This window comes from Delphinus delphis, chromosome 14 (assembly GCF_949987515.2).
Source record: "Delphinus delphis chromosome 14, mDelDel1.2, whole genome shotgun sequence".
In the NCBI taxonomy this organism is placed as follows: Eukaryota; Metazoa; Chordata; class Mammalia; order Artiodactyla; family Delphinidae; genus Delphinus; species Delphinus delphis.
Genome location: NC_082696.1, coordinates 80,963,196 through 80,988,319, shown reverse-complemented (window position 1 = coordinate 80,988,319; position 25,124 = coordinate 80,963,196). Strand labels below are relative to the sequence as shown.

Below are 25,124 nucleotides of genomic sequence, written 5' to 3'. Positions count from 1 at the left end.
TCTCAACCACTGCACCACCAGGGAAGCCCTATCCTAATTTTTAAAATTCTTTTTCCTTTTCTCTATTCAGCTTGGTTGATTTCCACTACTCTGTCTTCCAGATCACTGACCTGTTCCTCTATATCATCTAATCTACTGTTGGATTCCTCCTAGTGTATTTTTTATCTCAGTTATGTATTCTTAAATTCTGTTTCATTCTTATTTATATTTTCTAGCTCATTGTTGAAATTCTCACCATGTTCATTCATTCTTCTCCTAAGTCTGGTGAGCATGTTTATAATTATCACCTTGAACTTTTTATCAGGTAAATTGCTTATCTCCACTTTGTTTAGTTCTTTTTCTGAGGTTATCTTGTTCCTTCATTTGGAACATATTCCTCTGTCTCCTCATTTTGCCCAATTTTGTTTGCTCTATGTGTGAGGTGGGTCAGTTACATTTCCCAATCTTGGGGACGTGGCCTCATGCAGAAGATGTCCTATGAAGCCCAGCAGCCCCTTCCCCTCTCATCTCCAGAGCTACATGCTTTAGGGGTGCCCCCTCTGTGGCTGCATGCATCCTTCTGCTGTGGCCGGGATGGCTACTGTGGGTGCGATGGTAGCGGGCCTGGGCCCTGGCCTGGCTGGCTGTGAGGCCGTTCCTTTCGCAGGGATGCAGGCCTGCTGGAGGGCGGGGAAGCATTCTCACATGGTTGGCTGCACATTCCGTGTGGGCCTCCAGGCTGGTGCTTGCCCACTGGAGGGCAGAGCTAGGTCCCCATGAGGCTGTCAGTTTCATGGTTTTTAATCAGTTTGTGGCAGTCCAAGCGAGACGCAGGCTCCAACGCAGTCCCCTCACTCATCCATCAGAACGACTTTTAAAGCAGTGATCCTCAGGCTTTCCTGGGTACAGCAGGGAAGCGGGCTTCCAGCTTTCTACTCTCTAGAGATTGTGTCTGTGTGTGTCTCTTGAAAATGAGGTGGGAAGTACCATTTGTACATGAACATCCAAAAGCCCTGTTCTCTCTTCCCACTAAGAGTAAATGAATCATATGGAATCTAAACAAAGCTATAAAATTGCAAGTTTTAGAATGAGAACAAACGGCTCAAAGTCAGAGCTTTATCTCATCAACCAAATCCCTCTCACTTAAAGGTTTCCAAAAATATCAATAATTCACTGAAAACTAATTTGCAAAGCAAATTCGCATGTGAAGAAACTAATTTACTGTTTCAAAAGTTGTTTTCTTTGAGACAGAAATTTTATTCCGATTTTAAAATAAGGATAATTAATAAAAACAAGCAAATCATTCATATTTTACAATAGGTCTTATATTATGCTTTGAAAATCTATTAAAGTGCTTTTAAAAATCCAAACACCAGTCACGTCATGGAGAAGTTTCCCAGAGATTCTGGCAGTGACAGAGTGTGAAATGTCTTGTCACCAGTCAGGCCTAATTCACAAAACCCACGTGCCCTTCTTGAATTTTAGATATATCTATTTGGATCCAAATTCCGGGGGGAACAATGCAAAATACTTGATGGGTTTACTGGATACTTGATCATCTACATAAAGTTCTTACAGCAAAATCCAGGAAGACGTATCTATGTCACCCTCACCTTGAAGTTAGCTTGAAGGGTGATGGGCAGAGAACCCATGTGGGAGACTTGAACTCCTGGGGACCAGAAGGACCAAACATCTGCCAGCCGGCTGCGTCAGCAGCCACACCCTCACTTAGAATCCAGGGACCTGGACTCTTCTTTGAGCTTCCCAAGATAGGAAGCCAGGGAAAGGGAGAACTCGTTAGCAAGGACCTCAGTGGTCATTCACACTACTGCCTCATTCTACATGAGGAAACTAAGTCCCAGAGAAGCACAAGATTTTGCCTAATGTTCCTCAAGATTTCTGCTCAAATTTAACACTTCTGAGCAGCAGAAAACTTGATTTTCAAGACACGTTATGGTCGGCCTTATCGTTTCAGACTTGATTGAGGCGACACCCCTTTTGATAATCCTCGTCACCTTCCAAATACAGCTGACCTGCCTGTCTGTCTGCCTTCAGGAAGATTCTTTGGTTGAGATGCCAGCTCAGCTCTGCGGCTGCAAGAACTGGGGACCGAGGAATAAGGCTTGGGTTGGAAGAGGGACAGAGGGGTCGGGACGCAGGGAGGGGGCCTGGGAGGGGGGAGGGGTCAGGGAAGGGTCAGAGGTCTGGACCACCCTTGGGTCAGAGACCATGACACACAATCCCACAAAGCTGGCCCGCAGGAAACGCTGTTAAACGTTGAGTTAAAATACCCTAGTTTGTCTTCTCCCATGAAGCAGGGCAGCAGGCCGGCCATCCCCAGCGCTTTTCCACAGCAGCTTTTATTCCTAGCGCTCTTCATAACCTCGCTCCCTCAAATTTATAGTATTTTCAGAATAAAATTCATGAAGCCAGTCAGAACACAGCCTCCATCCCATCACAATTCTGAGCAGTGATTCTGACTACAGCTGGGAAATAGCACACAAAAAGATCGGCCAAGCACAGGCTGACAGACAGACAGACAGAGCTCTGTTTTGGCGCTGAGATGGATGAGATCAATTTTGAAGCTTCTCTGCCTTCATATTCTAGGTTACAGACATCAGTGATTTTAGCGATTTTTCTTCTCTTTTGCCTCCAAAGCCTCATGTTTCAAACTGCATCGTTCCACAGTTATCACAGGCATCATGTTATATAACCCCAAGAGAATGAGTCACTTTATGATAAAGCAGCATTTTAGAATTTGTGGTCTACAGTAGGTTTTATTCAATTTAGTTGGTTGGTCAGAGAGTAAAAACTTTGAAAGACAGTTATACTCAACATTAGTACCTGTTTGAAAAACCAGTAATCCAGTTTTATATTTTCACTCTTAAATGTGTCAATAAGGACTCAATGTCTCAATCAACAAGCATCAAAATGGTTAGCTTGCCTATACCATATCACTGTTAAATTTATCAGTACGCATGGGATATATTACAACCAGTCGGACTTGCAGAGTGAGGCACGGACAGGTACAGGCTGTAGACCCCTGTGAGGCCGGGGCCAGGTCTGTCTCTCACTGCCCATCTCCCCGCCGCCCAGCCCAGCACCTGGATGAAGGGATGGCTGCGTGGACAGGTGACAAATGGAATGGCATGAGTGTTTCCTAATCACTCCCCGGATCAATCACCCCTTGAATCACCCAACCAGCCTGCTCTGAAGGTTTCAACATTCATCTGCTGAACATAACACAACGTAGGGTTTAAGCAAAGCGGTCTTTCAAAGCGTCCTGCCTTCGGTACAGTTACACACGGGGGTGGGGGGGCGGGCGGGAACAACCCGGCGGGAACAAACCCCGCGATCTACGCGCTCACCTGCCATATCGATGGCAAAGGGCCTGTCTGCTCTCCAGCCGGTGTACCAGCCGACGACCTTCCCGTTTTCCACCAACGGACGTTCATAGCGCCGCCCGCCAACCAGGCCCACTGGCCACACGGAGACCTTGCGCGTCGTTCGCATCTACAAAAGGGGAAAGAGATGCAGTTGAAGCTTCCTTGGGGGAAGGAACCTGTGAGCCACAGAAGAAACGGGGCGAGTGGAGATTTCCGAACGGTGAAGGTTTTCGAGCGGAACCAGAACCCTCCTGCGGGCAGACTGTTCCCCGGTTCCCTGCCGTGTGGCTGCCTGGTGCCACTGCCCTGTGCTGTCACGGACTCAGCCAGGGGCTCAGGGCTGAGAAATAAAGTGGGTCCATGTCTGAACATCGCTCATCGGAAGCTGTGACCATCAAATACTGGTCTATTTGTCTCAAAGCTGGATCTTCAACTATGCTTGGTCCCCCCGCAAGTGCAAGTTCCCGACTGCCCCTTAGGCAACCTTATTACTCAGCAACAGCAGCAATTCCTCTCAGAGGAGCCACAGGGGTTGCCTGTCTCCGATTTCTGTTTTACTGTTACAGACACAGAGACATCTTGTCTGGGGACATTCATAACGGGATCCAGATACAGAACAGACACCAGGCACCCTCCAGACAGAAAGAAAATTGTCCCCTAAATTCGCCTGCCTTTCAAAGGCGATCAGGCCAAATGAGAGAGGAAAGGCCCGCACGGGCTGCTGGAATCTCTGGTCCTCTCCAGGTACACGCTCTTAAAGACAGCCCTCAACTGGAAGTTATCTCCTGGATTTCTTTAAGGGGAAAGACGTGTTGATACACAACACTGTAAAGCAACTATACTCCAATACAAATTAGAAAATAAAAAAGCAAAAACAAACAAAGACATGTTGATAACAAAGCTGGCCTCTAGCAGGTAGCACTTTGGGGGAAAACCATCACTGTCACCACCACCTCCTTCTGGAACACGTGCTGGGGCCAAGTCAGCCCATGTGGCGCCTTTCTGCAAACTAGAAAGAGCTGCCCCTTTCTCAGGTGGACACACCCATGCCGGGGCCCCTGGCTTGGCCATCAGAGCACAGGCTGGATTTCAGCAGTGCCTACTCTCCCAGCTGGGCGTGCCACACCGCTGCACCAGGCGGACCCGTTGTTGGGATCGTTATAATTTCAACACCAATGCTTGACCTTTTATTTGCTATAGAACTGGGTCATGGTCCGTTAACCAGTGATTAAAATAGAGATTATCAATCAAGGAATTATTTAATGAAAGGAAGAAAAATTATATTCTTGGCAAAGATTTTCAAGTACAATTCAAATTAAAAGTTAGACTACTGTATTAATGAAAATATAACTCGAAGCTCCCGTTTAGCAAATATCCCAACTTTACTTATTTATTAATATCCCACTTCACTCCAAAGAGCAGATTCTAGAGCATGAAGCAATCCAGGTAACGAAGATCCCATTCTATTGGTCTTCCACAAATCTGGAGTGACTGCTTTTTATAGTCTATCACTTTTTCAGTAAATTAATCACCATTGCCTTGTGCTAGTTCATACTAACTTAATTTTTTTTAAATAAAGTGCTACTGAAAAAACAAAAGAGTGCTACTGAGGTATAACTGACTATAGGAAAGAATTAACAGTCCTGAGACTATGACTTTCAGAAAAGCCTGCTTATAAGCTGGCCCTTGGCTGGCACCTGGGAATCTGGCTTTTGAAGCATTCCTACGCTGATAAGGTTGTTTTGCCCGCCTGCACCACTGAACACGTTTTCTTTTTGGGCATCTGAGATACTGGTGGGCAGAGGTGCCTATGTGACCAGCCCCCAGTCAAAACCCTGAACCTGAAATGGGTTTCAGTGGGCATAACCACTGTACCTCCGTAGTTACAGCTTTGCTGCTGGAGGGAAGGTGTGCTCTGCGGTCCCTCATGGGGGGCAGAGGACACAGGAAGTGGCACACGGATTCCTCCAGACCTTCCTCACGTCTTTCCCTCACTGATGTGCCTACGGATCCTACTGCGTCCAGGTGACACGTCTTATCCACAAGCACAATACATGCTGGGTGCTAGGGGTCCCAGTAAATCCCCAAGCATGTGGGCAGGCTTAGGGACCCCTGAAAAGATAAAATGCATGTTTTGAAGAGTAAAATTTGATACACTTTGGCCTATGTAAGTGGCCATGAACACATGGCCAAAATGAAGATAATAAACATATCCATCACCCCCAAGTTTCCTTGTACTGTTTTTTTTTTGTGGTACGCGGGCCTCTCACTGTTGTGGCCTCTCCCGTTGTGGAGCACAGGCTCCGGACGCGCAGGCTCAGCGGCCATGGCTCACGGGCCCAGCCGCTCTGCAGCATGTGGGATCTTCCCGGACCGGGGCACGAACCCGTGTCCCCTGCATCGGCAGGCGGACTCTCAACCACTGCGCCACCAGGGAAGCCCCCTCGTGCTGTTTTTTAAAGCCATCCCTCTTTACGCTCTCCACATCCCCTAACCCCAGGCAACCGCTGATCTCCACAGAATTCTATATGAATGGAAGCATATGGTATATACTGGTTTTTTTTTAATTGGGCTTTTCACTTAGAATAAGGATATGGAGATTCAGCCAGGCTACGACGTGTATCAACAGCTCAATCCTTCCCATTGTTGCACAGTATTCTACCGTGTGGATGTATGGGTGTGCCACAGTTTTGTTTTGTTTTTTTAAATTTACCTGTTGATGGACTTCTGGGTGTTTTCAAGCCCCTGGATATTACAGATGAAGCTCTTATGAACATCGGTGTATGAGTCTCTGCAGACTTCATTATATTTGGATAAATACCTAAGAGTGGAACGCCTAGATCACACGGTACGTGTACATTTAACTTTTTAAGAAAATGCCAAATTACTTTCCAAAGTGGTTGCGCCGTTTTACAATCCCGCCAGCAGTTCCAATCATTCCACATCCTCAACGAGACTTGGTGTGTTTGGTGTTCCATTCTAGTCATTCTAATAGGTATTAGTAGTATGTCACTGTGGTTTTAATTTGCATTTTTCTAATGACTGATTATGTTGAGTATCTTTTCATGTGCTTATAAGCCATATGGCATTGCTTCTTTGGTGAAGCATTTGTTCCAATCTTTTGCCTACTTTTAAAATGGCTTATTTCTTTCCTATTGTGTTTTGAGAGGTATTTATATAGTCTGCATACAAGTCCTTTCCTTAGATATGTGACATAAATAATTTCTCCTTGTCTGTGGCTCATCTCTTCTTTTCTTTCTTTTCTTAATTGGGGTATAGTTACTTTACAATGTTGTGTTGATTTCTGCTGTACAACGAAGTGAATCAGCTCTATGTATATCTCTATCTCCTCCCTCTTGGGAGAGATGGCTCATCTTTGGAAGGACAGACAGTTTTAATGTTGACGAAGTCCAGTGCATGCATTTGTCCTTCATGAAGAATGCTGTTGGTGTCATAGCTGAGATAGTGTTGCCTAACCCGCAGTTTTCTCCTCCTTTCTACAAGTTATCATGGATTTAGGTCTTATATTTAATTATGATCTATTTTGAGTTAATTTTGTGTATGTGATGCGAGGGACTGAAATTCTTCTCCTTTTTCTTTTTTTGCGTGTGGATATCCAATTGTTCCAACTGTATCTAATTGTCGCAGAACTACAGAACAGCCTTTGTACTCTTGTCAAAAGTCAGTGGCCACCTACGTGTGAGTTTCCTTCTGGACGTTCTCCCTGACCCATTGGTCCACTTGGCGATCTAATGCTACTACCACACTGTCTTGATGTACTGTGGTTTTATGACAACCGCCGTGACCAGGTGGTGTGGGTTCCCCATCTCTGTTCTTCTTCAGCAGAGTTGTTCTGACTATTTCCATACGAGTTTCAGAGTCAGTCTGTAAATTCTGACAAATTTTGATCAGGACTGCGTCAAATCTATATATCAATTCACTGAGAACCGACAACGTAGCAATACGGAGTCTTCGAATCCATGAACATGGTCTCTCTCTCTCCAGTTATTTAGACCTTTCATTTCTCTCAGCAAGGTTTTGGAGATTTAATTTTGAATCAGTATTAACATTTAATGCTTTTGTGTCCTAGATCTTTGCCATAGGTGGGAAAAAAGCCAGAAATTTTATTAAAAATTTCCCAAAAATACGGCCCTCTCCTCAACTCACTCCACCCCTGTTCCCTCACACACTGCAGAAAATGAAAAATTTCCATTTTTTTAATTTGATATCTCAAATATGCCAAACATACTGAGAAATCAAGTTAAATCTAGTACATGTTTTTCTTACAGTGACAGAATGGCCTTGTATCTAACAAGGTACTGAAAATAGTGCTGTGTCCTTTTTTTGATATTTCCTTAAAATGCCTATGATTTTTTAGCTCCTAAACTGCTTTTTCCTGGAGCACTAAATTTTCAAATCTGAAAAGCCGGTAAGCGGACCTCGTCCCAGACCTGGGTATCCTCTTGAATGCATAGGTTGCGCCTGCATACAGCAGGTGCCAAAACATTCTTGATAAGTGTGTAAGCACCATGTGGTACCTGAGACCTGAGCCGTATGTAGCAAGCAATCAGGATGCTGTGTTGTGAAGGGGCACCTCACAGGCAAGAGGAGGACAGACAGGAAAAGAACAGAAGGAAAGGGGAAACAGGAAAAGAGAAATTCCCTTACAGAGGAGAACACACGGAACTGTGGGAGCGCTCCTACCGGGACAAGCGAACACGGCCAGACGTGTTGGGCGCCTGGCTTTTCACTTAAGTAGGGCTGTGAAAGACACGTAGGATTTTCCCCACAGACTACAGAATGGACTAGGGTTCCGGGTAATGAGACGAATCAAAGAAGGAACCCTTCGCACTTCTGTGCCAGTTTCATGCTAGAACATGTAGGTTTTATTTAGCATGCTCCAAATTTCTGAGAGCAGCTCAGAGCGAACATTTGTCCATGTTTTATTTTTTCAGAGGGTCGGGTGCTAAAGGAAATGCGAGGGCTATTTGAATGCAGGTGATGTGGCAGGATTACGTTTCCAAGCATGCGACATTTTTAAAAGTCTGTCATTTAAATACAGGCAGCCCGTCACATCCGCGGGTTCCACATCCTTTACACTATCCGCGGTTGTTGGATCTGCAGATGCCGAACCTGCGGATACAGAGGGCCCGGGATGGGACTCGGGCAGGTACCAAAATCCGATGGGACTTGGATTTTGGTACCCACAGCGGGTCCTGGAACCAATTCCGTGGATACCTAGGGACGACTGTCGTTTACAACTTCAGAAAGATCCAGATGCCCTTGACGTGTACGCACGGCTCCGAGATTCAGTGTGGAATCCTTCATTCCAGGGTTAGACACACAGCCCCTCAGCACACGACCACTACACTGCACAGGGTGCACCGGCATTTCAAAGGAAAATAGCACAGCTATTTACAGGACTTCTGCTCGGCACCCCTGGGATCCATCCTTTGTTGTGTGCCCTTTTCTCTCCACCTATGCTCTTTAAGGATTCCTAAGCAGCCTCCTCCTTTTCTGAGAGGGGGAAATGTAACAATGACTGTTCCTATTAAAAGTAAAAGCACTTTCCTATAACTAAAATAGTCTCCATATTTAGAAGCTCTGTTACTTGCTTAGCACAAAATAGCAGTTACGTCACAGGCACGTCTTCCGGTGCCCGGTGTGAGCTCCAGTCTGAAACTGAGGAGTAAAGCACTGGATGTTAAGATGAAGAGGAAGCAGTTCACGTATTGATAGGACAATATTATGACCAGTTCCGGCCCCCAAAGGCATTCTCTTCCTATTTATTCCACGCTAGAGTCATACTCTGTCGCTTACTCCTCCCGCCGTGACCCCCAGTGAAGTGGATAGGACCCGCAAGCCCAAATCACGGGCAGATCCAATGGCTAAAAGGACCACGAGATGCATGTGGGACATTTGCATGCTCCTCCGGGCCACGTGCCTTTTGAACTCCCCCAGGGCAGGTGGTGCCGGTTCTTCTGCACCTTCTCCAGGAAAGCAGGGCGGCAGGGAACTGCCGTGCACTCCTGGGTCTGGTGACTCTTACCAACAACCCGCTCCTGTTTCTTTAGCCAACGTTTTTTCCTGCAGCTTTAAGCTGCATGGCTTTGGCCCCTCTCTGGGAGATGGCTAGCGGCCAGCGTTCCAGGACTGGGACGCTTCAGAAGATCACACATATGTGATCATCAGAATGTCCTTAGAGTAAAACAGAAAAAGTTAAACAAATGCCCTTTAGCTTCCTTTAAGACCTGCCAGTAGGCGAAATCTTGTTTTATTTTTTCCAAAGGGAAATGAACAAAATCCTTGATCTTATGAAATATAAAATGCCACAGGCAACTTCAAGAAGCAGCATTACAAGAAAGAAGTTTACGTTTGGTATCCTCCTTTTCAAACTAATAATTTCAGTGGCAGAAAAACACCCCAAACCCAAAACAACAAAAGTCACCCTAAATGGGGCAGGATCCAGTGGGCTAAAGACAGAAAGGAAAGAGCACAGAGTGAGGACCTGAGCCCAGGGTCTTTTCCAATATTATTGTGCATAAACATCTGGTATTTTCCAACACAGAAGCTAGCTACGTTTATATGATCCAACACACCCGTACATTTTCTGTGAAACAAGGCTGCAAATTAACATCATGCCTGCTTTGTCTCTTGCGTCTGATTCAGCATCCATTTCCCTCAACTAATTGTTACTTGGCTCAGGGCTATTCACTCAACACAGTGTCCTTCACGTAACTGTACATTGCCCTGGATTTTTTTTTTTTTTTTGATTTCCATACACAACCATTTCCAGAGCATGAACTGCTGAGGGGCAGAAGCTAATTACTTAAAGGAGCTAAGAATTCGAGAAGCAGAAACGTCCCTAATGTTATATTCTCAACCCTTCTCCTGTGTCATCGGGTAGAAGACCCAGAAGACCACGCCTCACATTTCTTCCATACCTCTTGTATCTTTTCACTAAATACTGGTCACATACCTAACGTGTGTCCAGTGCTAGCCCCTGAGCAACTCACACGAGGTCCTTGCCTACGAAGCCAACGTTCCGGAAAAGAAAAAGCAGTAACACAACCAACTGCAAGATGAGCTACTTAAGTTCGATGCTGGTGAGGGCTGTAAGGGAAGCAGATGGTACCCTGAGGCGTATTGCAGAGACTCTGACCTGATCTGGGACCTGCTGAGGCTTCCCTGAGCTAAGTCTAAAGCATGGGGAGCGCTGACCACTGCGGAGAGGAAGAACAAAGACTTTGCAGGAAGAAAGCAACTCAAGTGCTCCAGGCCCTGGACAGGAGCGATCTAATGAGAACAGATCCACTCTGGACAGTGGCTTCTGGGAGCCAGGTTTCTCACCACTGGAGTGAGAACTTACAGATAAGCAACAGAGAAGGCTAGCACGACCCATGTGGTTACGGATGAGTGTTGGAGACATCAGTGTGAACTCATGTTTAGCTTGATATAGATACGTGTGCATACACACGTTGGTCAGTACACACACCTATTCCCTTGCTCTGTCAGCTGAGGGGGCCTCGAAGCGGTGACACTCCAGCAGCAATGAGCCCACCTGGCCCCAGATCTCGGTTCCTAACACTGGGCTCTAATAAAGGGAACCAGAGGTACTCAGAGAAGCAGTTGACTCCAGGGCTGGGGCAGAAAATATACAAGATGATCCCGGGGTAGCTTTAGAGCCAGAAAGTAAGGAAGCACTCAAAAACACACACCAAAAAACACACACTGACGGGGGCACACAAACAGGCCCACGGGAGCCTACCAAATGGCCAAAGCTGGAACAGTTTAAGCAGCAAAATTAGATGACAAACTAAAGCAGAAAATAAACACCGAACACCAATACGATTGAAGTATATACACAAATGCTTGAAGAAATAAGCCAATGGGGAATACACAAACTTCCCATGCAAGAAGAATTCCAAATAATGAATGTAGGTAACCCTCCTTCCACCCAAGGAGGTAGAGCTAACTCCCCACTCCTTGGGTATGGGCTGCATAGTCATTTCATTCTAGAGACAACAGTATGGAAGAAACTTTACAGCGGAGGAGCCTCAAAGTTACGACCCACGGTTTTAAGTCATGTTGACAGTACGCACCCTTGATGTGCTGTGCTGAAAATGGCACTCTCCCTCTGTGGTCTTTTCTAACCTGTGTGGTTCTTCCCTCCCCTCCCCTCCCCTCCCCTCCCCTTCCCTCCTCCCCTCCCCTCCCCTTCCCCTTCCCTTCTCCCCTTCCCTCCTTCCCTTCCCTCCTTCCCTTCCCTCCTCCCCTTCCCCCCTCCCCTTCCTTTCTTCCCTTCCCTTCTTCCCTTCCCTCCTTCCCTTCCCTCCTTCCCTTCCCTCCTTCCCTTCCCTCCTTCCCTTCCCTTCTCCCCTTCCCTCCTTCCCTTCCCCCCTTCCCTTCCTTTCTTCCCTTCCCTTCTTCCCTTCCCTCCTTCCCTTCCCTCCTTCCCTTCCCTCCTTCCCTTCCCTTCTTCCCTTCCCTCCCTCCCTTCCCTCCTTCCCTTCCCTTCCCTTTCCTTCCTTTCGTTCTTTCCTTTTCTTAAAATTAATTTTTATTGAGGTATGGTTGCTTTAGGTTCTTTCTCATAAAAGGAACCAGGGCTCCTTAGAGAAATGGCCGATGCTAGGACAGAAATGGAAACTGAACAATAGGAGCTTAAATCATCCCGTAGTGCCAGAAAGCAAGGAGGGGTTTGTGAAATAAACAAAGACCTCACACAAACCCACACTGACGAGGGTCTGCGAGAAGAACACAGCCAACTGAAAGAGCTGCCAGCGGCCAGAGCTGGAACAACGTGAGCTGTAAACTAAGGCTGACAGTACGTACCCTGGACCTGATACTATGCAAATGGCGCTTTTCTTCCCCCAAACCCATAACCACATTCTAGTCATGAGCAAAACCTCAGAAAAACTCCAACAGTGCGGCATGCTACGATATACGTGACCAGGACTCTTCCAGATTGCCACGGTCATCAAAAATAAGGAAAATCGGAGAAACTGTCACAGTCAGAGAGGAACCTATAGAGACATGACGACTGAACGTAACGTGGTGCCCAGAATAGGATCCCGGAACAGAAAAAGGACACCAGGTAGTCAACACTAAGGACACGTGAATAAAGAGCTGACTTTAGCTAATACTGATTCATTCATTATAACGCATGTAACATATAAATATCAATGTATAATGTTAACAGTGGAAACTGGGTGTGAGGTGTACGGGAACTCACTAGTATTTTCTCAGTTCTTCTGTAAATTTAAAACTGTATTAAAAATAGAGGGGCTTCCGTGGTGGTGCAGTGGTTAAGAAACTGCCTGCCAATGCAGGGGACACAGGTTCGAGCCCTGGTCTGGGAAGATCCCACGTGCCGTGGAGCAACTAAGCCCGTGTGCCACAACTACTGAGCCTGCAAGCCACAACTACTGAAGCCCAGGCGCTCTAGGGCCCACACGCCACAACTACTGAGCCTGTGTGCTGCAACTACTGAAGCCCGCACACCTAGAGCCTGTGCTCTGCAAAAAGAGAAGCCACCCCAGTGAGAAGCCCACGCACCCCAAGGAAGAGTAGCCCCTGCTCTCCACAACTAGAGAGAGCCCACGTGCAGCAACAAAGACCCAATGCAAAACAACAACAACAAAAGTTTATTATTTAAAAAAATCCCTTTTCAAAGCACCTAAGGTGACTATTCCTTCTCTGTTCAGCCCTGTCAGGTATGATGCAGACTTAATCTCTAGCCTGGGGTCAAGTTTTCACTCACTTTCTCTGCCCTTATTTACTGTGCAGACCAAAAGTCACAGCTGGAGCATCTGGCCATACGTGGCCCTAGAGGAAAGGTTGGTTTGGCCTGCAAAAGTTTTTGCATTTTAAACAGAGATGTGTTAAAACCCAAAGATGTCCGGCCTCTTTGAAGATGTGGTACACTGGGCTGGATTCCTTTATGGGGACAATGGCGGCAAGGGCTGTGTCCCTTCCAGCAGCGCCAGTGCCCCCCCATCCCTATCGCAGCCCCAAAGCCGAGTCTACCAGTCTGTGCTGTCATGGGGGATGGTCCTCTCTCCAAAGTGGGCAACTGGAAAACAGACCGAATGGGCCTGGCATTCAAGTACACAGGTCTAGAGCACTGTTATATGGATGGGAACAAGGACTGTTCCTGTATATATACTTTTTTTTTTTTTTTGCGGTACACGGGCCTCTCACTGTTGTGGCCTCTCCCGTTGCGGAGCACAGGCTCCGGACGCGCAGGCTCAGCGGCCATGGCTCACGGGCCCAGCCGCTCCGCGGCATGTGGGATCTTCCCGGACCAGGGCACGAACCCGTGTCCCCTGCATCGGCAGGCGGACTCTCAACCACTGCGCCACCAGGGAAGCCCTGTTCCTGTATACTTAATATGCAAAGCATGTGTACAGAAGATGCCGTTAGAAATAATAACAACCATGAGAAATATACGGGAAAGGGACGTAATTAAAAACCTTAGTAAATGAAAATAAATCAGGCTGAAGTTTTAGTCCTTTAAGTTTTAATACAAGAAAAGCAATACTGCTCACACCTGGCCAGCTTCACTCAATTATGTCACTTGTTTGAAGGCACATGACTGTGAATCCTGGTACAGAACGTCTGGGAGGAGCTGGCCGGGCTCTGCCTATCGTACAGCTACAGTAATCAAGACACTGTGGTGTCAACGTAAAGACAGACACTTCGGTAAACAGAAGAGATTCGACAGTTCAAAAACAATTCTTCCCACCGATGCCTGGCTGATTTTTTTTTTTTTTTTTTATTAAGATGCCAAGAAAACTCAACGGGGGAAAGGATAGTCTTTAACACATTGTGCTGGAACAAAAGGACAACTATGGTCGGGGGAGGGGGGGGGCGGGGGAAGGGAAATAACCTCCTTCCCTGTATCTCACAATAGTCATAGAAGTTAACTCAAAATGGAATCATGGACATAAACACAAAAGCTTAAGTTATAGAACTTGTAGAAGAAAATATAAAAGAAGCTCTTTGTGGAGGGGTGGGGGAAGGATGGACCGGGCGTTTGGGATTATCAGATGCAAACTATAATATACAGACTGGATAAACAACAAGGTCCTACTGTACAGCACAGGGAACTATATTCAATGTCCTGTGATAAACCATAAAATGGAAAAGAATATAAAATAGAAAGTATATATATATGTATAACTGAGTCATTTTGCTGTACAGCAGTAATTAACACAACATTGTAAATCAACTATACTCCAGTCAAATACATTTAAAATAAAAAGAAACTCTTTGTGGTCTCAGGGTAGGCAAAGATTCCTTAGACATGTCCTGAAAATATGAACCCTAAACAATTCACAAATTGGACTTAATCAAAATCAAAATTTTCTACTCTCCAAAAGATACTGTTTAAAAAGTTTTAAACTAAGTCACCAAGTGGGAGAAAATATCCCAATACGTGACCGAAGGCTTGTATTGAGAACACACAGGACTCTTACAGCTCAATGAAAAAGCCTAAGGCATAACCTCTACGGACAATTTAAAAACTGGCCGAAGATTTGAACAGACATTTAATGAAAGAAAAATGAAAGATCATTTAGCACATGAAAAGGTGTTCTCTATCCTCAGTCATTACAGAAATCAAAGCCGCAATAACATACCATCGCACACCCACTACAATGGCAACAATTAAAAGACTGCCGACACCAAGTGTGAATGCAGCTGTGGAATCACATTCCCGGTGGAAGTATAAAAGGGTACAACCACTTTGGAAAACAACTGGGCAGTTTCTTATACACTTAACAAATATACTGATCACATGACTCAGTCATTCCATTTCTAAGTATTCACCCAAGAGAGACGAAAGCACAGGCCACACAAAAACCTATACCTAAATGTTCATGACAGTTTAATTCATCACAGCCACGAGCTGGAGAAAGCCCAAATGCACATCAGCTTGTAAAGAGATAAATAAACTGCGATATATCCAAACAATGGATTACTAGTCGGCAATAAAAGGCAATGAACTATTGATATGCATAACAACGTGAATGGATCTCAAAAACACAATGTTGAGTGAAAGGAATCCGAGAGAAGGCTGCATGTTGCATTCTTTCTCTTCTACAAAACTCCAGAACGGGCAGAGTCATCTCCAGCAGAACGCAGATTAGAGCCACACGTGGTGACAACTGCCAGCAAACAGCTAAGTCGGGGGATGCACGCAAGCGTGCGAGGGGCTAACATGCGCCAAACCCTACAGTTAAAATGAATACATTCTATTCTCGGTAAATTACACCACAGTGAAGCTGATTTAAAATAAAAACAAAGTAGCTAGGAGGTCTTAATACAAACTCATGACTACAGGGCTCAGAAATATTAACAGCCCAGTTGCAATAAACACAGTGAACACCGAAATCTTGGTCTGTAAACACCACCCTCCACTAAAGGGAAGCAGGGCTCCTTGGAGAAGTGGCCGATTCCAGGTCCGGTGTGGGGAAAGGATGAGCTGAAAATGTTTTGCACCAAAGAAGCAAAGAAGTGCTCAAAGACAGACAATAAAGACAGAAGCCGGTCGGCCAGATGGCTGGCCAAGCTGTAAACAATTTGAGCGTCAGAAAGAATGACATTGATAGATTAAAACACATTGAGGGGGAGGGGAATTCCCTGGAGGTCCAGTGGTGAAGACGCGGCGCTTTCCCTGCTGGGCACAGGTTCGATTCCTGGCCGGGGAGCTCAGATCCTGCAAGCCACGCAGTGCGGCCAGATAAAAAAAACCTGAGGGGTAAAAAGGACCCTAAAATCTATGGTTATAGGTTGGGGGTGGGCTGTGTGAGAAACTGTCCTTTAAGAAGAATGCCAGCTAACAAGTGCAGAAGGAAGGACACAAAGAGAAAAGCACCACTGGGTGCCCCCAAAGTACGGCAATAACTAATTCAAGTAAGAATCATCCCCGGATGCTTGAACTGTTGGGTAAAAGTTGTTGGGAAAGAAGATACTCACACTGGCTCAGAAGATCAATCTATGGGTTACTCATCAATTACAGAAGAAAAATGTGCCTTTACCATGGAGAGATTTGGTGGTCGCTCCCTCAACCAAGTGGCCAAGCCTGGCATCACCATCCATGAGGTGACCTACAACGTCACTGGATGCAGGAGGATGACAACGGCGTCTCTGTGGTGTCCTTGCTGAAAAGGTATGGCCTGAATATATTTATGAGCAAACGGATGACCGTGAGGGAGACCAAACAGTCAAATGCAATTTTTTTTGTCTGTGTGGACTTATTGCAGCCCAATCCAGGACTATTTAAATGTCTACTTTCCTCAAGGCTTCTAGGAGAGTAGGCACTGTTGCAGAAAAGAATTCCCGCCTGAGGGTATAATGCTATCGTGACAAGGCCGGACAGGACGTGAGAAAAGGCCTCCACTTTGGCCGTCCCCCCACCCACATGCGCCCATCCCCTCTCCTGCCAACAAGGTTGAGATATGTTCTTTCTAAAAAAATCGAAATAAGCTTCATCTATTCCACTATTCCTTGTATAGATCTATACACTTTAGTAAGATTTGATGTTTATTGAAAATATAAACGTAATTCATTGCCAGCAACCCTGATAATACTTATTTGGATACCAAAAAGGAAAACTTTACATCAAATCAAACGTATAAGATGTGGCGGCATCCTCAGTGGCCATCAGCACACGAATGGATAAAGATGAGGTACATATACACAACGGAATACTACTCAGCCAGAAAAAAAAGAATGAAATTTTGCCATTTGCAGGAACACGGATGGACCTGGAAGGCATTGCACTAAGTGAGATAAGTCAGACGGAGAAAGACAAATACTGCATGATATCACTTATACGTGGAATCTAAGAAATACAACCAACTAGTGAGCATAACAAAAAAGAAGCAGACTCACAGGTATAGAGACCAAACTAGTGGTTACCAGTGGGGAGGGGGAAGGAGGGGAGAGAAAACGGGGGCGGGGGAGGAGGTACAAACTCTTGGGTGTAAGATGGGCTACAAGGATACAACACGGGGAACATGGCCAATATTTTAGAATAACTGTAGATGGAGTGTAACCTTTAAAAATTGTATAAACATTTTTTTAAAAGGCAATAGTAACTGAAAAAAGGGGAAAAAAATCAAATGTCTAGTTAGGTTTGCAGAAAACTTCCACAAATCAGCATGCTACCATTAGTTCAATACTCTCAGTAGTTTCCCCCTTTAAAATCCGCTTCTTCGGCTCACACATTGCCCACCATGTTTCAAGAGTCCTGAGTATTTAATGGCAGACAGCGCCTCACTCCCCTCTGCGGCCGTGCGTCCAGCCCGTAAAGGAGCTTGTACAGCACTCAGTTCGGGCATCTGGAGCTCCAAACCACATCTGGTGGCTGGTCTCTTCCTCCACCAACCTTCCATGTATCAGACAGACTCAGATACAAAGAAGCTAAACTACACTTCGAAAAAAGTTATAAATGAATACTTCTGATTAAAAGCTTTAAAGAAACGACTATGGTCTCAGAATTACAGTGCTGTGTGTGTCTGTGCCTGTATGTGTAGGGCGGGGATACTGGGGGCATCTACTGGATTTCCCAACCCCTTCCCATCAATCACTGCATGGGAGGTGGCAGAGTTCCCTAAGGCTGTGGCCTTGACCGCGTTCAATACATTTTCCTAAATGAGTACTGACCCTAAAGGCCTCTGCTCTGGTTTGCTCAGTACTATGAGTAGGTGAGGAAATTAAAATTCTCTCATTTCTGTTTCTGAATTTCTCCGTATGAAAACTAACTATACCCATCTCCCATTCTTCCCAGAGAGAACAGTGGGGAAAGGAGGTCCCTAAAACACCCAGATATTCTTAAAAGATGTTGTTTATTCATCAGGTATAATATTCTGGGACATTAAAGAGATCACACCTCCCTGTCACACACAGCAGTGTCTTAGAGCAAGTTCTGAAAAAGACAATCCCACTTTCCCCTCAGGCAATGAGATGTAAACTGTCTTTGGAGACTAAATAAGGCATGACATATAAAGAGTATGGGAACCCAGGAGACTATTTTCACAGCAGAGCAAAAGTTCTGTGGATCTCAACGCCGCCAAAGGTGGGAAATACAGATACAGGAGGGAACCCGGAAAAAACAGCAGCGGCGACAAAAAAACTCTCTTTTCATACAACTGGAGTATAATAAAATATTCTCTGCTTCTTACCCTTCAGCACTGTCCCCTGCTGCATTTAAGATCCTTACACCTCTGGGTTTCTTTCCCAGTATTTAATTAACATCTAATGTTACTCCAAAAAGGATATAAGGAAACTTACAGAGATACAAGAAAATTGAACAGAGGTGACTGATAACTGATAGCTTCCCTATACACCAGCAAATACCGTGGAAAATAGCATTATTGTAGCAAGAACAAGTAGGAAACGCTAGGCATAAACTCACTGAGCACAGTGCGAGAACCAAGTGCAGAAAATCACAACCCTCACTAAGGGTAGGAAATGATGTGAAAGAAGGCAGAGACTGCCTGCCGCGGACACTGCTGGCTGCCTGCTCAACACTGCCTCCCGCCTCTTCCTTACTGGATGAGCTTCAGTTTAGCTCAGTGGTGACCAGCCTTCTCCACCCCCTCCCCAAAACATGACCGAGGAGAGGGTGGCCCTCTCTCAAGGTCAGAGGTAAATCCTGACTTGTCAGTGATGACGTTGAACGTTGGCAGCTCTGGTCGTCAGAGGAAATGCGCTGGGCTGCTTCTGGGAAAGGTTTCCCCACTCCTAAGGAACTCAGCACATAGCCATGTCTGGATATGATGGCTGGAACTGCAGCAGCCATTTTGTAACTGGGAGGAAAAGAGTGGAAACACAAAGCTGACATTCTGAGGGTGGCAACACGCAGACAGATGGGACTAGGTCAGCCAGCCCTGAACCCTGCTCTCCATCTGGGCTTCCTGATATGGGAATGTGGCTCCTCGTTCACTACAGATCCTCCTCCTGGCCTCCCAGGAAGACTCCATGTCTTCGCATCCCTTGCAGTTAGGATGGAGCCATGTGACTGACTCTGGTCCTTACAAACAACTGGTGCAATCCACCAGCCCTCCTCTCTTACCAGGTGATCACCGTATTACAGACGGTGCAGTGACAAGATGGAAGCACTGGGGTGTCTGCATCACCAACTTGACCCAGGAGAGTCGCCAACCCCCAGCGAACTTTGCGGGACCATCAATAAGCTTCTACTGTATCAAGCTTCTCAGAGGTCCGGGTTTGCTGCTGCGGTGGCCAGTGATTAATTATTCTGCTAATAAAAGGAGACTATGTACGTGCTCATTGTTTAAGCCAACTTTTTGTCGTTTCAGTTGGGGTTTGTAACTTGTAGCCAAAAGTTTCCTGTTTCTTACACTCCCCATGTTCTTGGACCAGAAGTCTCAAGAAATATATAGGATTCTTCACACTCGTGCCCAAAGTGACATTCCCTGACAATAGCTCCCTAGATGTAGCTATTTGGGGCTGTTATTTTGGTCCAGCGTTATAAAAGCTTTAACTGTGGAACCAGAGAAAAGTATGGTATGATTTTATGAAGAGAAACCTAAGGCTTCCAACAGAGATGTGAACGGGACTGGAGGAGGCCAAGGTGTCAGGGGCATCTGCCCCAGGGAGCTAGTCCCTGGGCTGGAGGTACAGGTCATCTCTGCAATGTTCACCGAATTCACAAGAAAGTGGGAACTTTTCACTGGGTAGCGTCTTTGACTAAATTAGTCTCTTAGCAGCAGGTCTGGAGTTTTTCACCAATTAATAAAGCACTAGAGTGCTATGATGATCAATACAGCAGAGTACCTCATGACAAACTCTAATTTCCCAAGTAAACAGAGCATTTATGAGAATTCCAATAAAAAAAAAGCGTCACAGAAGCCGAGGATTAGAGATGCATACTGCAATAAAAATACATCTTTTAAAACATGGTACAGCAGGGAAAAATAGAAAAAATATAGTCCATAATGCCACTTATATACATCTGAAATACGGCACACACAACACTCTAGTTTTCAACAGGACACATACAAATGAAGCAATCCGCAGCATGTGGATTAGAAGAGATGCCTGAAATAAGGATAAGAGGAAACAAACAATAGAACAAGGGAGGAAACGTGAGCAGGACGATGCTGAGAGCAGCTTAGAACTGGGAAGTAAGATCAACTCTACCTGTACCTGAAAACCAAGGAAGAGAAAAAAATTTTCAGGTTCTCCTGGTAGAAAACATATTCAGAACACGTGATAAATGAATAAAAGAGGCACAGGGAGCGAAGCCTCTAAGGTTATAGAAGTTATTAAGCACTCCCAGAAAATACAGAAAAGGAAGAATTCTATAGGACATTCCCTAGAACGGTAAGTTACACTCTTTGTAGCCTCAGTAAAAGGTCATTTTACAAAGACCGTTGGTTAGCATGACCAATCTTTACTTTGGTCAAAAGTAAAGATATAGGTGAGTCTTGAAAGGAAACCTAATTTAGAAAGTCCAACTTACAACAAAATACAGAGGCTCCTTACTCACACAAGAGTCACAGCAGGGGTTATTTAAATAAGGCTTCGTTTACGAACTGCTAGGTCTTTTTTTTTTTTTTTTTTTCGGTACGCGGGCCTCTCACTGTTGTGGCCTCTCTCATTGTGGAGCACAGGCTCCGGACGCACAGGCTCAGCAGGCCCATGGCTCATGGGCCCAGCCGCTCCGCGGCATGTGGGATCCTCCAGGACTGGGGCATGAACCCGTGTCCCCTGCATCGGCAGGCGGACTCTCAACCACTGTGCCACCAGGGAAGCCCCACGCTAGGTCTTTTTAAAATAAATTTATTTATTTTATTTATTTATTTTTGGCTGCGTAGGGTCTTTGTTGCTGCGAGCGGGCTTTCTCTAGTTGCGGTGAGCGGGGGCTACTCTTCGTTGCGGTGCACGGGCTTCTCATCGCGGTGGCTTCTCTCGTTGCAGAGCACGGGCTTCTCTTGTTGTGGAGCGCGGGCTTCATTACTTGTAGCACGTGTGTTAGGTCTTTAACTTGGGAGAAGAGTAACAGAAAAGCAAAATGGATAAAGAACCAACATTATGCTATTTACAAGAGACACACTTTAAAAGAACAGAGATAGGATGAAATTAAAGGATGGACAAAGGAATACCATGCAGACAGCATGCATATGAAAGCTACCGTGGTTATATTAGTATCAGATAAAGCAGCTTTCAAGACAAAGAGATTACCAGAGATAATGAGGGTCATTTCATAATGGTGAAAGCATCCATTCATCAAGAAAAAAATAACAAATCTAAAGGCATGTGCACCAAACAACGTAGCTTCAAAATACATGCAGAAGAAAATAAGTTGAAAAGGAGAAAGAAAACTTCACTATCATAGTGAGAAATTTGAACACAGTTCACTTTGTGTTTGACAGAGAAAGCTCCCTAAGTATCAGTAGGGATACAGAGAATTTAAGCAGCATTCAACGAACTGACATCTATAAAACGCTATGCTCAACAACAGCAGAATACACATTCTTCTGAGGCACACATGGAACAGGCCCCCCAGACAGCCATATGCTGGAATATAAAGCAAATCTCAATTGAGTGAAACTAGACTACGTTTTCAGACCACAAAGCATTGAACTATAAAAAAACTAAGACATAAAGACAATAAAAAACCAAGTATTCAGAAATTAAGTAACATACTTTGAATGACTTAATAAAATTATAGAAAGGTATGAAAAATAAATCAGTAGAAACTAGAAACTATTTGAAATGAACAATACGAAAGCACAGAGTCAAAATTTGTGGGATGCAGTGTTTAGAGTGGACTGTACAGCTTTATGCATATATTAGAAAAGAAGATAGAAAAATTAAAGATCTAACTTTTCATTTCAATAAATTTTTTAAAAGAAGAAAAATTAAATCAAAAATAAAGGAAGTGGGCTTCCCTGGTGGCGCAGTGGTTGAGAGTCCGCCTGCCGATGCAGGGGACACAGGTTCGTGCCCCGGTCCAGGAGGATCCCACATGCCGCGGAGCGGCTGGGCCCGTGAGCCATGGCTGCTGAGCCTGCGCGTCCGGAGCCTGTGCTCCGCAACGGGAGAGGCGACAGCAGTGACAGGCCCGCGCATCGCAAAAACAAACAAACAAACAAAAACCCAAAAAATAAAAATAAAGGAAGGGAGGAAATAAAAGGGCAAAACGAAACAAACAAAAAATAAGTGAATTAGAGACAGGCAACAGAGAAAAAGCAAAGTGAAAAGCTCGAGCTGTAACCCCCTGCCCTCAGCATTCAAATCTCAGTTTCACCACTAATTAGCTGTGTGGTAGCAGACACGTGAGTAGGGCTCTTTGTGTCTGTTTCCATATATAGAAGTGGGTATGATTACATTTTAGCAACATCTCATAGGGCTGTTTGTAAGAGTAAATGAGTTAAAAGTGTAAAGCTCTTATGACTGTGGTACATAGATAAGTGCTGTACTGGTGTCTGCTGTCACTGTCATCATCACCATCATCACATGTTGCTCAGGGGCAGAGATTCACCAACCTTGGCTTAGAGACTGGGACCTGTCACCAGGGAAACCCTTTTCCTACATGTTTAAAAAACAAAAGACACCTATTTTCTAGGAAAAACTGAACCAAGTAAATTCCACAAATCCAGGCCTGGACTAAAGGCTGCCCTTCCTTCTGTGTTTCAGGATTTACAAGTTTAATCTCTGATGCATGTTTCAGGTCACCCCTGAATATGAATATGAACAAGAATCACGTCGTTTAAAATCATGCCTAGAAATGTCTCACCAGATACCACTGTTCCACGGAACACAACTCAGAAAATCTGGAATTATTTTATTTTTGTGTGTCCTCATGAAATGAGTAATACTTTGTGCGCTGTATTTTAAATATACATTAAAAATAGCATTGTGGAATAGATTTTTTAAACCATTTTTTCTATGCTGTACCATAATTTTAAGATCTACTTATGTGGCTCTGTGCACCTTAAGTTTCCCTCAGTCCTGGATTTTCTAGTTCTATTAGTAGCGTATGATAATATTTTTCAGATATAGGACAGAGACCAAAACTAACTTATTAAAACCCCTAAAAGGCAACATCAAAAAGAACAAAATAATTAAGAATAATCCTGAGACGAGGGGAAGATGGCGGAAGAGTAAGACGCGGAGATCACCTTCCTCCCCACAGATACACCAGAAATACATCTACACGTGGAACAACTCCTACAGAACACCTACTGAAGGCTGGCAGAAGACCTCAGACCTCCCAAAAGGCAAGAAACTCCCCACGTACCTGGGTAGGGCAAAAGAAAAAAGAATAAACAGAGACAAAAGAATAGGGACGGGACCTGCACCAGTGGGAGGGAGCCGTGAAGGAGGAAAGGTTTCCACACACTAGGAGTCCCTTTGCAGGCGGAGACTGCGGGTGGCGGGAGGGGGGAGCTTCGGGGCCACGGAGAAGAGCACAGCAACAGGGGTGCAGAGGGCAAAGCGGAGAGATTCCCACACAGAGGATCGGTGCCAACCGGCACTCACAGCCCGAGAGGCTTGTCTGCTCACCCGCCGGGGCGGGCGGGGCTGGGAGCTGAGGCTCGGGCTTCGGTCGAAGTGCAGGGAGAGGACTGGGGCTGGCAGTGTGAACACAGCCTGCAGGGGGTTAGTGCGCCACGGCTAGCCGGGAGGGAGTCCGCGTGAAAGTCTGGACCTGCCGAAGAGGCAAGAGACTTTTTCTTCCCTCTTTGTTTCCTGGTGCGCGAGGAGAGGGGATTAAGAGCGCTGCTTAAAGGAGCTCCAGAGATGGGCGCGAGCCGCGGCTAAAAGCACGGACCCCAGAGACGGGCATGAGACGCTAAGGCTGTTGCTGCCGCCACCAAGAAGCCTGTGTGCGAGCACAGGTCACTATCCACACCTCCCCTCCCGGGAGTCTGTACAGCCTGCCACTGCCAGGGTCCCGGGATCCAGGGACAACTCCCCCGGGAGAACGCACGGCGCGCCTCAGGCTGGTGCAACATCCCACCGGCCTCTGCTGCAGCAGGCTCCCCCGCACTCCGTGCCCCTCCCTCCCCCCTGGCCTGAGTGAGCCAGAGTCCCCGCATCAGCGGCGCCTTTAACCCCGTCCTGTCTGAGCGAAGAACAGACGCCCTCCGCCGACCTACACGCAGAGGCGGGGTCAAATCCAAAGTTGAACCCCGGGAGCTGTGTGAACAAAGAAGACAAAGGGAAATCTCTCCCAGCAGCCTCAGGAGCAGCGGATTAAAGCTCCACAATCAACTTGATGTACCTGCATCTCTGGAATACCTGAATAGACAGCGAATCATCCCAAATTGAGGAGGGGGACTTTGAGAGCAAGATCTATGATTTTTTCCCCTTTTCCTCTTTCTGTGAGTGTGTATGTGTATGCTTCTGTGTGAGATTTTGTCCGTATAGCTTTGCTTCCACCATTTGTCCTAGGGTTCTATCCGTCTGTTTTTTCTTTAAAAAAATTTTTTTTCTTAAAAATTATTTTTTATTTTAATAACTATTTTATTTTATCTTACTTTATTTTATCTTCTTTCTTTCCTTCCCTCCTTCCTTCCTGCCCCCTCCCTCCCTCCCTCACTCCTTTCTTTCGTTCTTTCTCTCTTTCTTTCTACTTTTTCTCCCTTTTATTCTGAGCTGTGTGGATAAAAGGCTCTTGGTACTGCAGCCAGGACTCAGTGCTGTGCCTCTGAGGTGGGAGAGCCAACTCCAGGACACTGGTCCACAAGAGACCTCCCAGCTCCATGTAATATC

The 25,124-nt window shown here is 45.6% G+C and overlaps 1 protein-coding gene across 2 annotated transcripts in view; it reads right to left on the bottom strand.

The window, feature by feature from the left end:
• Positions 1 to 25,124, bottom strand: part of B3GAT2 (beta-1,3-glucuronyltransferase 2) — a 78,153-nt gene that overhangs the window by 32,309 nt on the left and 20,720 nt on the right. For both annotated transcript variants that reach the window (XM_060030393.2, XM_060030395.2), the window contains exon 2: positions 3,348 to 3,492. In XM_060030393.2, the coding sequence (XP_059886376.1) occupies positions 3,348 to 3,492 (145 nt within the window). The remainder of the gene's footprint in view (positions 1 to 3,347; positions 3,493 to 25,124) is intronic.